The 13,902-nt window shown below is 38.8% G+C and overlaps 1 protein-coding gene across 6 annotated transcripts in view; it reads left to right on the top strand.

Annotated features, from left to right (window-relative positions):
* MAP7 (microtubule associated protein 7) overlaps positions 1 to 13,902 on the top strand; it is a 164,451-nt gene that overhangs the window by 130,223 nt on the left and 20,326 nt on the right. For 3 of the 6 annotated variants that reach the window (XM_053288709.1, XM_053288698.1, XM_053288719.1), the window contains exons 6-9: positions 1,459 to 1,569; positions 9,120 to 9,233; positions 11,711 to 11,859; positions 12,676 to 12,779. In XM_053288709.1, the coding sequence (XP_053144684.1) occupies positions 1,459 to 1,569; positions 9,120 to 9,233; positions 11,711 to 11,859; positions 12,676 to 12,779 (478 nt within the window). The remainder of the gene's footprint in view (positions 1 to 1,458; positions 1,570 to 9,119; positions 9,234 to 11,710; positions 11,860 to 12,675; positions 12,780 to 13,902) is intronic. The other 3 variants (XM_053288707.1, XM_053288730.1, XM_053288712.1) reach the window with 3 other exon arrangements.

The raw sequence follows: 13,902 nt of genomic DNA, 5'->3' as shown, positions 1-13,902 counted from the left end.
TAAACTGCCCAGCGATGCAAGTTTTGGGTGGTATAGAAATAGGTTAAATAAAATAAACAAATATACACTGACAGCTGTTTACTCATGATGACATTCCTAATTTTGTTTGGCCATCCAGGTCTGTGAAAAGTAGTAGTGTGCATGGAACTGGTCCGGGGCCATGTAAGAGGCCTCCGGACCGGTTTGGAATTTGGCCGGTCCAGCAGGGGGAGGGAGTGTGGCTTTAAGGGTGGTGGGGCAGTACTTACCCCTCCTGCCGCTTTCCCCCCTCCGGCCCTCTGGCGCTTTTCCCCCTCCAGCTGCACGCGCCGTGACAGGCATATGCGTGGCGGCAAGTTGCATGGAACCGCCGGCAATTTTTCCTTATTCCAGACAACGATAGGGGCAGGGGCAGGAGGGAGGAACTCTGCCGCCCCCAAAACTTTGCTAAGAAGTCGAACGCCAGAGGGGGGAAAGTGGCGGGAGGGGTAAGTACTGTCCCCCCTGCCCTTAAAGCCACACTCCCCCCAGTGCCGGACCACGCCTCTGTGGTTCTGCGCACATCCCTAGTGAAAAGGAATGGCAGTCAAGTCGCAGGAAAGAGGATTGTGGGATTACAGAATAGTTAGGATTGTATATATTTGTGGTATCAAAATACAGTGGAACTGATGTTCATGAAATAGTCCTGAAGAAGGGGCAGTATAGTGGCTGTGATTGTAGGACATTTGTCCAAATGGCCATTTAGTAATGGACTCTGTGATAATACATCTGTTTTATAAGACACCATTTTTACTGTTGGGGGGTGTTATGTGTGGGAAAGTGACTCTGGAAATTCAGCTCTATTTTGGACAGGAGACAGGATTATGTGTGGATGCACAAGCCTCTGCCTAAAAAGCAGGCATGCATACCCAAAGAGGATGAAAATCAGCTGATGTAGACGCATTATCTGGTATAATTTGTCTACAGCGTTTCTTTGGACATTGAGCATGCTTAACTTCTTTCCTCCTCCTTTGTCAATTTTGTGGTTTAATTTACCTTTTTTCATCTCAACAGTGCTCTTGATTCTGAAGCATTCACATGACTGCCTACCTTATGAGAATTTTTTTTAAAACCAGTTTTATTATAAAGGACCAAATTTGTTCAGTTATTTTAGTGCCTGCCTATAATTTCCTCATTTTACTTCAGGCCTACTGCTACCTGCTTGTTGTAAGTGCAATGGGGTGGACATGAACATCTCATTGTGCTTTTCATTCAGATGTATAACCTTGCTTGACTGAATGATGGCAAGTTGGCAGCAGCTTGGAATTCAATAATTTTGTGCCCAGTCTTTGAGTCACCTCTTAAAAGTCTCCTGAAAAGTCCTTCCTGTTTTTTAATGTGTCATTTTATAGAGAAGAAAAATAGTCTTCCCTCTAGAGGACTAGGAGGTTGCATTACTGCATGTGGGCTGTCAATTAGCATTATTTCCATTTGTTTTAGATCCAGACAGGCGATCTGTTTCCACAATGAACCTTTCGAAACATGTTGATCCAGTCATTAACAAGCGACTCTCCTCCTCATCTGCAACATTACTAAATTCTCCAGACAGAGGTACAGTTTAAAAACAAAACAAACCCTGAAAAGGAAAGGGCAAACACTGTTCTCTATTATGACTTAACCATTTTGACAAACTTCAGCAGATCCAAAGTCATTTTCTTTACGTCATTTAAGGAGAAAACAAGAAAAGCTTCAAACACAAGGCCATGATTTTGGCAAAGAGAAAATATCTCACATTTGAAATATCAGAACCTTCCTGAATCAGTACACTTAGCAAATGTGAAAAGCAGTGCTTCTGTCAGGTTTTTTAGTAAATGAATAAGAACTAGAAAACCAGCTCATCTCTTCATAGTGCATGAAATCCATTTTTATTTTTTATACATCACCATATCCATTTGGTTACTGTTATAACTACTTATTTTAAAAGTTCTTGAATTTCTCCAGAGCAGTCAAGATTGCTGACTGAAGGTGGCTAAGTGATCAGATATTCAGTGCCTCCATTAATTTTTATGTTGACGTAGTTTCAGAAAGAGAGAGACTTGTTTCCAAATAATATTTTGATTTCTCAAGTCTTTAAAAAGAAGGAAGATTAGATAAAATGTGTTTAGGTAATTGCCTGGCATGCAGTATATGAGCTGCTGCTTTTATTCTATAATGTTATGGGACATGGAGCAAAAAGGGGTTTTGTAAATCTCTCTCATGTTCTTTTTAAGAAAACGGATGCGTATAGTGTACTCTCTCCATGTTAACCAAAATAACTGAAGAGCGCTGTACATTGGTTGGGTACATACAGTACTGTTTTGAAAATGACAGTTGATTTTTAGTTATGTCGTGAAACTGGTTGGAAGGTCTTATATGGTAAATACAATGTCCTAAGAATGTTTGGTGCTTATGTTCAATGTATGTGTGTGCTTTTCTGCATGTATAAACATATATAATGTGCTTATGCTGTGTTGTATGCTAGGCTGACAGCTTGTATGTAGTAGCTTTGAGAGCTTGCTACTGATCTGGTTGTTCAATCTTTCAGGCAGCAAAGCACTTTTCTAAGGTAATGGTTTTAAATCAAAGAAAATAGTTTATTTTACATGGTCATGTGTTGACTCTTGCAAAGAAAAACATCCTAAAAGGTTAACTCCTGCCTGAAGAATGTTTATTGCAGATTCACAATTAAGTGTATTAATAATGAAACCCAGAAAAGAGACACATTCTATTGCAAATATTGCTAGTAGAGAACTACACAAGTTTTCAGTCAATTGAGCTTTGAAATGAATGGGTGTGATCTCATGTGCTTTGCTCCTGAAAAGTGTAATCTTTCGGCTTAATTCCCTAATACAGGAGTTTCCATCCTTGGGTCCCCATATGTTGTTAAACTACAATTCTCATCATACCCAGCCACAACAACCTTGGCCATTGTCACTGGGGATGATGGGAGTCTTAGTCCAATAACATTTGGAGATCCTGGATTGGGAACTCCTACCAAAATATGTACATTCCACATAAACTTTGCCTTCTGTGAATTGCATTCTAACTTACCACTCCATGAACAGAGCTCCTTCCATTCACATGCTCACGGAAGGACAAGGACCCCTTTTGTGAGCACAGTTCCTTCTGTTTCCTCTGAGAATAGAAGGAGCTGTGTTCATGCAACAATAAGTTAAGATCCAACCCAGTAATTGCAGGGACATGCCTGCACTGAACATGTGAAATGAATGTGGTGACCCTATTTTCCCTATAAAACCACCTAGTGAATTGCTTTGGTCTTTGCCTTATTGAACCACATCTTCTAAGTTAGATGGAGTACAAGTAGGTTTCTTCCAAGTGACCAAGATTGTGGCTCTCATATCTTTGAGAGCATTTCCCTTGGGAATGTTTTGAGAGAATTATTGCAGCAATTCTGTCTGTACTATGTCCAGCAGATTGCTTTTTCATAACAGAAAACATACCACATGTTCGGAGTAACATACTTTTGTGCATATGTGTGAAAAGCTGACAGATATTTAATTATTTCTCTTTCCACTTTGATGTCCATTACCCTTTTCAATCTTTTTCATAAATCTGGTTGTGAAGAAGAGTTTCTATCTGTTTCTTCATATTTCTTGAATTCGGTTCTTGAAACTTCTAAGCCATAGTCCAGAAGGTGCTACGAACACACAGTGGGGGCTTCTAATTCTTGTTCTCCCTAGCAGCAGCCTTGTGTGTTGCTTGACAAGTCATGCTTGAATCTGAGTTTCAAAAGAGGCTTGACTTGCAGTATGAGGCACCAGAGGAGAGAAAATGGGATGGAAACACTTTTGGGTTCTCTTAAAGGGACTCTGAACTATGGCATGAAATACAGATTGGAGTCAAGTATCAGAGATGTCTCTTAAATCACGACAATCGGCTTTGAGAAATCTGAAAAACTAAATGTGATTTTAAGTCTATCAAATATGGGTTTTTAAAAAATCATTATAAGAGGTATATTATTGCATATCTTTCCACTCGTCTTCACATAAATGTGTTTCTGGGAATTCTGTCTGTCTGTCTATCTATCTATCTATCTTTGAAAAATCCAGTTCTTGTATTTGCTTTTGCAAGTGCATGTGTGTAAGTACAGTGAGTTTAATGTGTACTCTTCTCTTGTGTCTGTGTGGCATCTACTGTGTTCTACAAAAGCCCTTTCCTGTGTTGGAGGCCTGCTGTTTTAAATATTTCCTCTAAAACTAAAAGTATTGTTCCAAAAAATCAATTCCAGAAGTTCCTGTGCTGGGCTAATTGGGGCCTAAATCTCTAATGTGCAAAACTGGTGTTCTACCCCAGATCCAAGGGTTATCTAAACAGGCCTGATATTCAGGTTGCATGTGTGTGCTTGGCACATCTGTCCTCCACAAGCTGCATATAGTGTGAACTATTCCCGTCCAGAACTGAACCATATTGGGATCAGTATGAGCTGCACTGTCCTCAGTATAGACTTCCCTAAGATGCATAATTCAGATGCTCAGCTTCGCTGGTTGCTCCCATTTTATTCTAAAATACTTACAGTATATTTAGCAGCTTTTACTAAGGCTGCACCAACAATTCAGTCACACCCAAATCCAGAGCTCAAAAAGGGTTTGATGGTGTCTATTGATTTTTGGATGGTCCTTGATACTTTGAGAAGGAAAATCTGCCATTAAAAATTTATTATATGTATTAATCACAAACTCAACATGTGAATACTGATTTCCTTCCAAGCTGACAGGCAGTCAACCATCACCAATGTGATTCTTATGTTATGCTGGAACACAGGTACAGCATTGCACTGACACATCTGAGAGGCCTGTATTAAGGTTCACTTTTTAAATGAATGCAGGTACAATCTTTCACACAAAAACATATACATCTATACACTCATACAGACATCTGTACACAACGTAATGTCTGCTTAGGGTTTGTGCCACCCCCAAATGAGGTAATGATTACCTTCTCAGGGGACTCCTTTGGTATGCAGAAGTAAGTAAGTTTGTAAATTAGAAGAATAAGAAGGGGCAGAACCACCAGAACAGCTTGATGAGAACTGAGCATGCTCAGTGGCCCCTAATAATAATTAATTAATAATTTAAAAAACAACTTTATTTGTTACCCACCCCATAACAAATTGTTCTGTGGACAGCTCACAACACATTGAAACATACAATTAAAACTCATAGCACATTAAATCATAACAGACCAAAAGGGCAAAAAGAAAATACAAAATACAATACAAAATCATTTTAAAACTCTTTAAAAATCCATTAAAAATAAAATGTAAAAACCAAAATTTAAAAGGCCTCAGTGAACAAAAAGGTCTTTACCTGGCCTCTAAAAGAACAAAGTGATGAAGCCGGGCAAGCCTCAATGAGGAGGCTATTCTATAAGAACGATACAACCACCAAAAAGGCCCTCTCCAAGAGCCTGCTGAAGGTGTCTGTTGGGGAGGAGAAAACCACCCCAACTTTGTGGTGGAGGAATTGACTTGATTCTTTTAACAGTTTATAATATCGTAGAGGTAAGCATTAGGGCTGGGGAAGTGCAACTTTTTGTTGCATGTGTTCTTACACTCTCTTTAATACTGAATATTGCTGGGCTATTATGACAACGATGTACCATTCTAAAGCTTTGCCATTATGAACATATTGTTAGCAACAAATACCCTAATTATGAATATTTTTCTAGTCCAGACAATTTATTATACTTCATTTTCTGACCAAATATTTCTGTTAGACAGAAAAGATTGGCTCTCAGATTTTGTACAGCTTTTAGCAAAGCCAACCCTAGAGAACTACTCAGATTTATTTATTTATTTATTAGCATAAATGTGGGTCAAGGAAGACTAAATGGGATTTTGAGATCTCATTTGTCTGAGGAAATTCTGCAGATGTAGCAGAAATGTGTTTTATCTGTCATCAAAGTGCCCACATGGGACTAAATTTAAATGACTGTTCTTAAAACCTGTTCACAGATATGCTTACTGGAAGGTAACATGGTTTGCTGTAATGTTGTTCCCTCTTTTTGTTACAGTGGTTTTGGTTCAAAACTATTAACCTTCCAAGTAGTTTCATTCAAATTAATTGTGCAGTGAAAAATGCTAACATGTTTCTTTTTACGGATGTTAGACTAGAAGGATTTATGCAGGATGTTTTACATTATGATTATTTTTATTGTTGATTATGATTATTTTTATTGTATGTCTCAAACTGGTTTATTAACTTTTATTCATCAGCATATCCTTTAAATTCTTCCACCTGTTTCCTAGCCGTATAGTGAAAGATTTTTGTGTGTGTGTGGTCACCATGTGTGTGTAGACTGTTCCTAGAGTGCTTTAGGATGCAGTTCTGCCTATATCTGGTCTAGGCATGGGAGCTCTGACCCAGGTTGTGCATCCCTTTCCCTGGTCAGCATGCTCACGTTAGGAGTCATGGAATTCTGGAGGAACAAACTGGCATAAGATCACAGCTTATTTTCCTCAAAAAGAAAATAACACATTTCTGAGAATGGAAAAGAAGCTACAATATACAATTTACACTAGCAATAATACATGTGTGTCATCCATTAAAAATAATACATTTCACTGAAGGAAGTAGATTGTCATACACATTCTTTTATTGTATGAACCTTCCATTACTATATGGGAAATTATGCACACAAGAGATCATTGCGCATATGAGTGATCTCCAAGTTGGAGCATAGAACAATTCTGACAGAAAATGCTAATTCATTTTATGGAGTTATCTAGAGGGTTGCATGCTAATAACTTGTGTGGAACAAAATTCTGCTATTTTAATAATTTTGTGATTTGCACTTTTTAGTAGTAGTTGTAGCTTAATTTGGCAATTCACCTTTACTATTCTTAGTAGCTTTTTGAATATTTTATTAATATTTTGCTCATATATAACCATGAGGGTGATACTTTTATTATCGATTGAAGTTTAAATATTACAAGATCACCACTCCATATCATATTAACGTTAACTGAGCAATTATAGTAGAGAGTAATGAGAAATTGTAAACAATGTAAAGCCCATCAATTAATAATAAAATGCACAAAATAGAGGTCAAAGGGCACATTTCACCAGAAAATGCATGTTTTTAAGCTTATGTTTCACTCCCATACCATGGTATGGGGGGGGCAGATGTAGGAGAATTGCTGGGTGGGAGGAGTGAGTGCTTAACCCTTTCTGTGCCCTTGCTTGTCTCTAGCAGAGGTCCCCTGCTAGTTTGTGCTTGCTTCCAGAGGCTAGCTATGGGAAACATGGGCTAAACATGTCGCAAGGAGGGACATGTTGCAGAAAAAAATCAGCAGACAGGATGAGCACCCCCACACAAAATGATAGTACACTGCAAATGCCTACCTGCACTAGTTTTACAAGGAAAACACAAGTTTCTAACCTCATGTTGCCTTGCTGCATAACATGCAGTTTTGTTCTAATTTTCAAGATGCTATCAAAAGGAGGGAGCAGAGGAGACAGGAACATTTAAAGGGCAGCGAGAATGCTTTGCAGATCTGTGCTTCTTTGGTCTCTGTTATTTCCTCTCTTATGGACTTCTACTTTGCTCGTGTGCTGTTTATTGAATTAAAGATGTATAGATGAAAAGGCAAAGAACAAGTTTGATAGACTTCCACAGTGGCCAAAGTAAAATAGTACCCTGAATAAAGCAGCTCAGTGAAGAAATAAAGCGAAAAGGTGTTCCTCAGAATGTTTTGTGTAAGATCTTTTTCTCCTGCATTAAGACACCACTTTAAGGACAGCTGATGTGTTTTAATAGAGACATCCGTAATGTGAATTCTACTTTATGTAAACTGTGTGAACATGGCTCTATTAACTGAAAAGCTCTTTGTGCAGCTCTTCATTACATAAGAGCATTTATGCAGGGAGCCAGTGTGCATGTGAGACCAAGTTCTCTTCTTTAAAACAATTTGACAAAGGTTATAAAACTAGTGCACAGAATGCATGATGAAGTTGATGTACCCAGGGATTAAACTTGTACGAGATGAGATTTTGTTTCAATTAGGATCAGCTTCTCTCTTTTCCTGTGAAGTGGACTGTAAATAATCAGGAGTTGGGGACATGATTAAGGATGAAGGTTTTTATTTAAGAGTGAGTGGTGTGTGTGTGTGTGTGTGTGTGTGTGTGTGTGTACGTATACATCCATACAGGGCAGTAGCTGCTAGCATTTTTGCCAATATAAAGTGTGTGTGTGTGTGTGTGTGTGTGTGTGTGTGTGTGTACATGTACATGTACACATACGGCTTTCAGAATTTATTGTTACTCTTTTCATATATGTATTCCCTATCGTATAAGCTGTTTTTCCATATTTGTGAAAAATGAGAACATTTCCCTCTGAAAGTAGTTTAAATGTAGTCTGAAACAAATGTTAGCACTTCATGAAACCCGTTCTTCATTGTCTCAAGCAAGAAGCACTAAAAAGCGAATTAATGAACACTTGCTATTTTGCTCTTTTCCACTCCTTGTAATATATGAAAAATGAATTTGGGAATGTCCTCTGTGAAGAAACTGTGAAGGCCTCATGCAGCTCCCCATGTTTTCCTTTTCTGCAAACGACAGGAAGTGAGAGATACATATAGATACTTTTTCAGTACTTCAGTAAAATGGCCCATAGGAAAAATACTCTTTTTGATATCTGGTTGGTGATGATTGTAAACCATATGTTCGCCTTTTGTATAAGCAACACTTTGCGCTTGAAATTAAAATCCATATAGCCTAATGAGGAATATATATATATATGTATGTATGTATAGCCAAAAAATGCAGATAACAAAGGTTAAAAATATACAACAAAAGTAATGAAGAATTGGTAGCTCTTTCATCTTTATGATCAAATCAGGGATCTAGCTATAATTGAGCAGATGGGTTCAAAGAACCCGGGGCCCCTTGTTCCTGAGGGCCCGCCTCCCTATTTTCTTCATTATCTCCCTCACTCTGAGGGGCTGCCAAGGAGAGGGGTGAACATCAGTCCCCTAGCTACACCCCTGGGTCAAATAACATTTTTGTGGAAAGGGGAGTAATCCTTTATAACTGCTTTGTATGGTATCTGATGACCTGTGAAAGACACGTGAACTAACATCTTCTTTATGTGGTGACACTCAGCTCGACGGCTGCAGCTAAGTCCATGGGAGAGCAACATGGTTAGCAGACTACTGACGCCAACACATTCCTTCTTGGCCAGGAGTAAAAGTGCAGCAACATTGTCGGGAGATGCAGGTAAAATGAAAGCAATAAAGGACCAATTCCTCTGCTCAAGTTATGCCTTTTAAGAATCTGTGCAAGACTGATTTTAAACTAAGGTTGGTTTGGTTATTGAGTGAATTAACTTACTTCTGGCAATGCACAGTGTGGACATTTTGGCATGGCTTTGCTTTTTTCTCCCTAGTTGCCAGTAAAACATAGCAACCTTCACAGTTGTCTACAAACTCTAAAGTTATCCTATATCTATACCTTGCCCCTTTAAAAAAACTATGCTTATTAATAATTTTCGTATCCTGCCTTTTTGGTATATTATCCTATAAATACATACTTTTAGACATATTTGAAAATAACAAACAGCATGGACTATATCCTAAGGTGTCATTCTACAAGGGGACCTATTTTCACCAATTCTCCCTTCCTGCTGCAACCACCATGCCATTTTGTTCTGGAGGGTTTCTAACCTTTGTGAGCAGATTACGAGGAGGGAAATGAGGGCCAGGGGTGGGGAGAGAGATGATTGAAAATTACCTTCCTTTGCATAAACAGAACATGTTCTTTTTTCAGAATGACACTTTGGATACAACCTTATCTTGTTGTTTTAGTCCCCTTTAGTTTAGTTACCTTAGAAAAGTAAACATAGATCTTTTAACATAAAGTGTTAAAAGGTCTTCTCCCAGTAGTCAAATTAGACCCTGACTTAAGTGGGGGTCACAGTGGGTGGAATTAGGAGGGAAAGGAAGGGCATTTGCAGATGAAAGACTTGGGACAAAATCAAGCAACTCCTTTTTATTTTGTCTTTTAATCCATTAGATGAATCAGTATGTATTTTGCAGAGGATAATTTAACAGTTTTGCTTGATAATACCCTTAATTGTTAAAATACAGTTTTAACAATTAAGTTAAATATATATATAGAAAATAATATATTTGATGTTCCCACCAAATAACGGCTGGGATTTTAGCTTTCTGAAGTGAAACCAGTGTACAGAGCCCCAACTGCTCCATCCATGCATGTTCCCTTTGAGCAAGGTTTTGATGTGTGAAATAATACGTTGCTGATGAACTCTTGTCTTTTTCCTGATTATTCTGTTATCTGGTACCTGTAATGTTTCTTTTCTGACTTCTGGTTGAGGCTCTTTCTTCCAAGACTAGTCCTGGTAGAACTAATCATTCTGATTTTTCTTGGTGATTTTAAAATCAATTCATTTGTTAATAAATGTATTAAGCCAATCAATCCATAGCAACAACTTCATTATTCAGTAATTATCAGAACCATCACTTGTGGGGTGTGTGTGTGCGCGTGTTCAAAAGAAAGGTCTTTGGTTTAGTTTAGTTTTGTCCCTGCTCTATCACCATTCACCATGGGGCTGCTCTGGTAAGAACATCAGCATGCTTGCATGTAGAAGGTTCTGCGTTCCCTCCCTGGCATCTCCAAGATAGGGTTAAGAGAAACTCCTGCCTGCAGCCTTAGAGAAGCTGCTGCCAATATGTGTAGACAATACTGAGCTAGATGGACCAATGGTCCGACTCCATATAAGGCTGCTTCCTATGTTCCTATGACTACAATGCATGGTTCTTTTTTCTGAATGCAGCATACATTGTAATCTCTGCTGAAATGTCAAAAAGTGGGATTCTACATCAAATGCCTCCCGCTGACCTTGGTTCTCCTGGGCAATGGAGTTCATTTAAAGAGCAGAAGTGAATAGATTAATCAGAAGACTCAAGAAATATTTATGTGGGTTTTTTGTACTCTTGGAAAATTTAGAGGCTGCAACTATAACCCCACAGATTTACATCAACGAGGTGTTAAAGGTGCTATCTCAACAGAACAAATAAAATTGAGTTTTTCTAGGTACACTTTTGTAAACACAACTCCATACTAGGGTATTTAAATGCTGCTGTGACATAGAGGTCACTCCAGATATGTATATGCCTTTAAAAAAACTTCCTAGTTTGTGTATTTGGGTCAAAAAACCCAAAGCACACTGCCATTGCTTTCCTGTGTTTAACCTTCTGCCCACAAAATGTCCCAATTCACTAATGCAAATTTATTTATTTGTTTGTTTGTTTGTTTGTTTACCACCCTTCCAAAAATGGCTCAGGGCAGTTTACACAGAGAAATAACAAGTAAATAAGATAATTAAAATGGATCCCTGTCCCCAAAGGGCTCACAGTCTAAAAAGAAACATAAGATAGACACCAGCAACAGTCACTGGAAGTACTGTGCTGGGGGTGGATAGGGCCAGTTACTCTCCCCCTGCTAAATAAAGAAAAGTTGAAACTTGAAAAGTTCCCATTTCAAATAACTTTAAAGGTATCCATATATAATCCAGTGATGGTTCTGGTATAAATATGCTTTATTTTCTGTATATATTAATACCTTCTTCCTTTTCTTTTCTTCTCTCCTACTTTCCTGTTACCTTATCTTGGCTTTCCTTTTCTCAATCCATTGCTGTTTTGTTGATATATATGAAAATATACCCCACACCCTAGTTATCCCCATTTGTCCTCGTTCAGCATCTTGCAGCCCCATCAGCCCTCTCTCCTTCAAGGCCATAAGTTGTCGGAATCCAGCAGACAGAGCAAAATTCTTTGGCACGACAACTGATGTTAGACATAGGAGGACCACACATTCAGCAGGGGTAAGCTCATTAGTTATGAAGAGACTTGCAGCTGTAGTGGATGGAGCAATGTTACATAAATGATAGACTATTACACAGCCTGCTTTCATCACAGGAAAGTAACTTGCTTAGGCAACAAATGAATACTGAGGCTTGCACTGCTGGATTGTTCAAAAGCAACTCTGGATGTTCAAGGTCTTGGGGTGGGTAACAGTGATCCCCTAAGCATTAGCAAGCTTGACAGTGAGACAGCTTGTTGGCTGCATGTGGTAGGATAAGGGGGGAAATCAACCACCACCAATGCCCACCCCCTTATCGTATCTTATTGGTGCATTGGCTGGGAAGGTCCACCCCCTTATCGTATCAACAGCACAACCTTAACTTTATATAATGTTGTGATTAAGATATTTTAAATTTTGTAGATTGTATACAATAAAAATTGACAGTTTCATTCTCAGTATTGCCTCACAATCCCCTTGAGAATCTTTGGAAGAGGGTAATAATAATAATAACAATGAGTAATTTCTCAGACAGGAGGACAGATTGATGAATGTGTACTGGGTTTATGTCACCACCTCTGGAAGGCATAAAAACTTTATAAATCAATGAGCTGGGATTGCATCCATTTTCAAACAGACAGATAATGGAGATTCAAATCAATAAGTACTAGCAAATACTTATTTCTAGCAAACTAGCAAAAACCAGATATTATCAAATGTAATAATGATCCTGTCTTTCTTGGGTCTTGTCATTTTTCTTACACTGAATGTGTGAGGTATTTATGCAGTTGTGTGTGCAGTGTTATGCAGCCTATTTATCTTATTTGCTAAATTTTAGACTAACAGGAAAGGAAAGGAAAGGGGCCTTTCATTGTCTAATTCCTCATCTGGCAAAAAAAGAGTTCGTTCACCTTCCACCTCCAGAAGTAAATCATCTGCTTGGTAAGTAACTTCTTATCTTTGCGTTATATTAAGTGCTGCTTTCAACTAGTCTTTGTTAGAAAAATAGAGTGCACCCAGAAATAGAAAGGAAAGGGAAATGTTAAGTGAACAGCCCTACTCCAATATTTTTTCAGGGCCTAGTCAGTAATTTTATTAGTCAAGCCGAACTATTTATCACAGACTGAGTATATTGGTGTACATTAGGACACCACATCTTACTGAGGTCCTCTCTTCTCTGCCTGCACTTGGTGGGTTGGATTACTCTATGAACAAAGCTCCTTCTGTTCACAGAAGGAGAGTTGCACTTACGAAGGATCCTTTCCATTAATAGAAGAAGCAGCATTCATGGAACAGTAAATTAGGACCCAATGCAAAGACAGATGCCTGTTTCCCATATCCTGTTAAGCATGCACCTGAAATGTGTCAGAGTTTAAGGCCATTTCATTTGACATGCTAAAGTTTCCCCCCAAATGAGCAGTTTTCACATGTTCTATAATACAGGAAGGGCCACCTTATTTTGCACTATAGGAAATTTCTTAAGATGACTAACAAAGATTATGTACAGCAGACACACAAGAGTAGGATCCAAAGAGCTCAGGAATATAGCCATAATTGAACAAGGGTTGGGCGGGAGGACAGCAAAGAGGATGTCCACATCCTCTTGCTTTTTGCTCTCCCACTCCCACCTCTCCAAAAAAGGAGGCAAGGAGCAAGGGAAGGGCCCATCTTCACTTTTTGTCCCTGGGCTTCACTTGCTGTCCCCTTCTGTGCCCCTGAAAGAGCTATTTTAGACATGTCTCAGAAATTTTAGTCATGCTTAATTATGCCCAGCAGGATTGTTGATGTGTGTCATAACAGCACACCCCAATGCTGTATCACAAACTACTTTTGAAAATTCCCTCAGTTTCAAAAGTGGCAAGGCATGGGGAGGATTGCAGTTCAAGAACCATAAAGCCAAACCTACCCTAAGTGTGGAGTAAAAGGAAAACTAGTTACACAATTCTTTAGCCCTGGCTTACAGAGGGCCTTCTTGTACTAAAGTAGGGTTCCTATTTGAAGTGGAGCCTTGGTCTTGCCTGATCTCCCTTTCCATGCCATGGCCAGACCTTTCTGACCCCAGAAT

Source organism: Hemicordylus capensis, chromosome 1, assembly GCF_027244095.1.
Source record: "Hemicordylus capensis ecotype Gifberg chromosome 1, rHemCap1.1.pri, whole genome shotgun sequence".
Taxonomy (NCBI): Eukaryota; Metazoa; Chordata; class Lepidosauria; order Squamata; family Cordylidae; genus Hemicordylus; species Hemicordylus capensis.
Note: the sequence above shows the minus strand (reverse complement) of the source record. Positions and strands in the feature narration are given on the sequence as shown.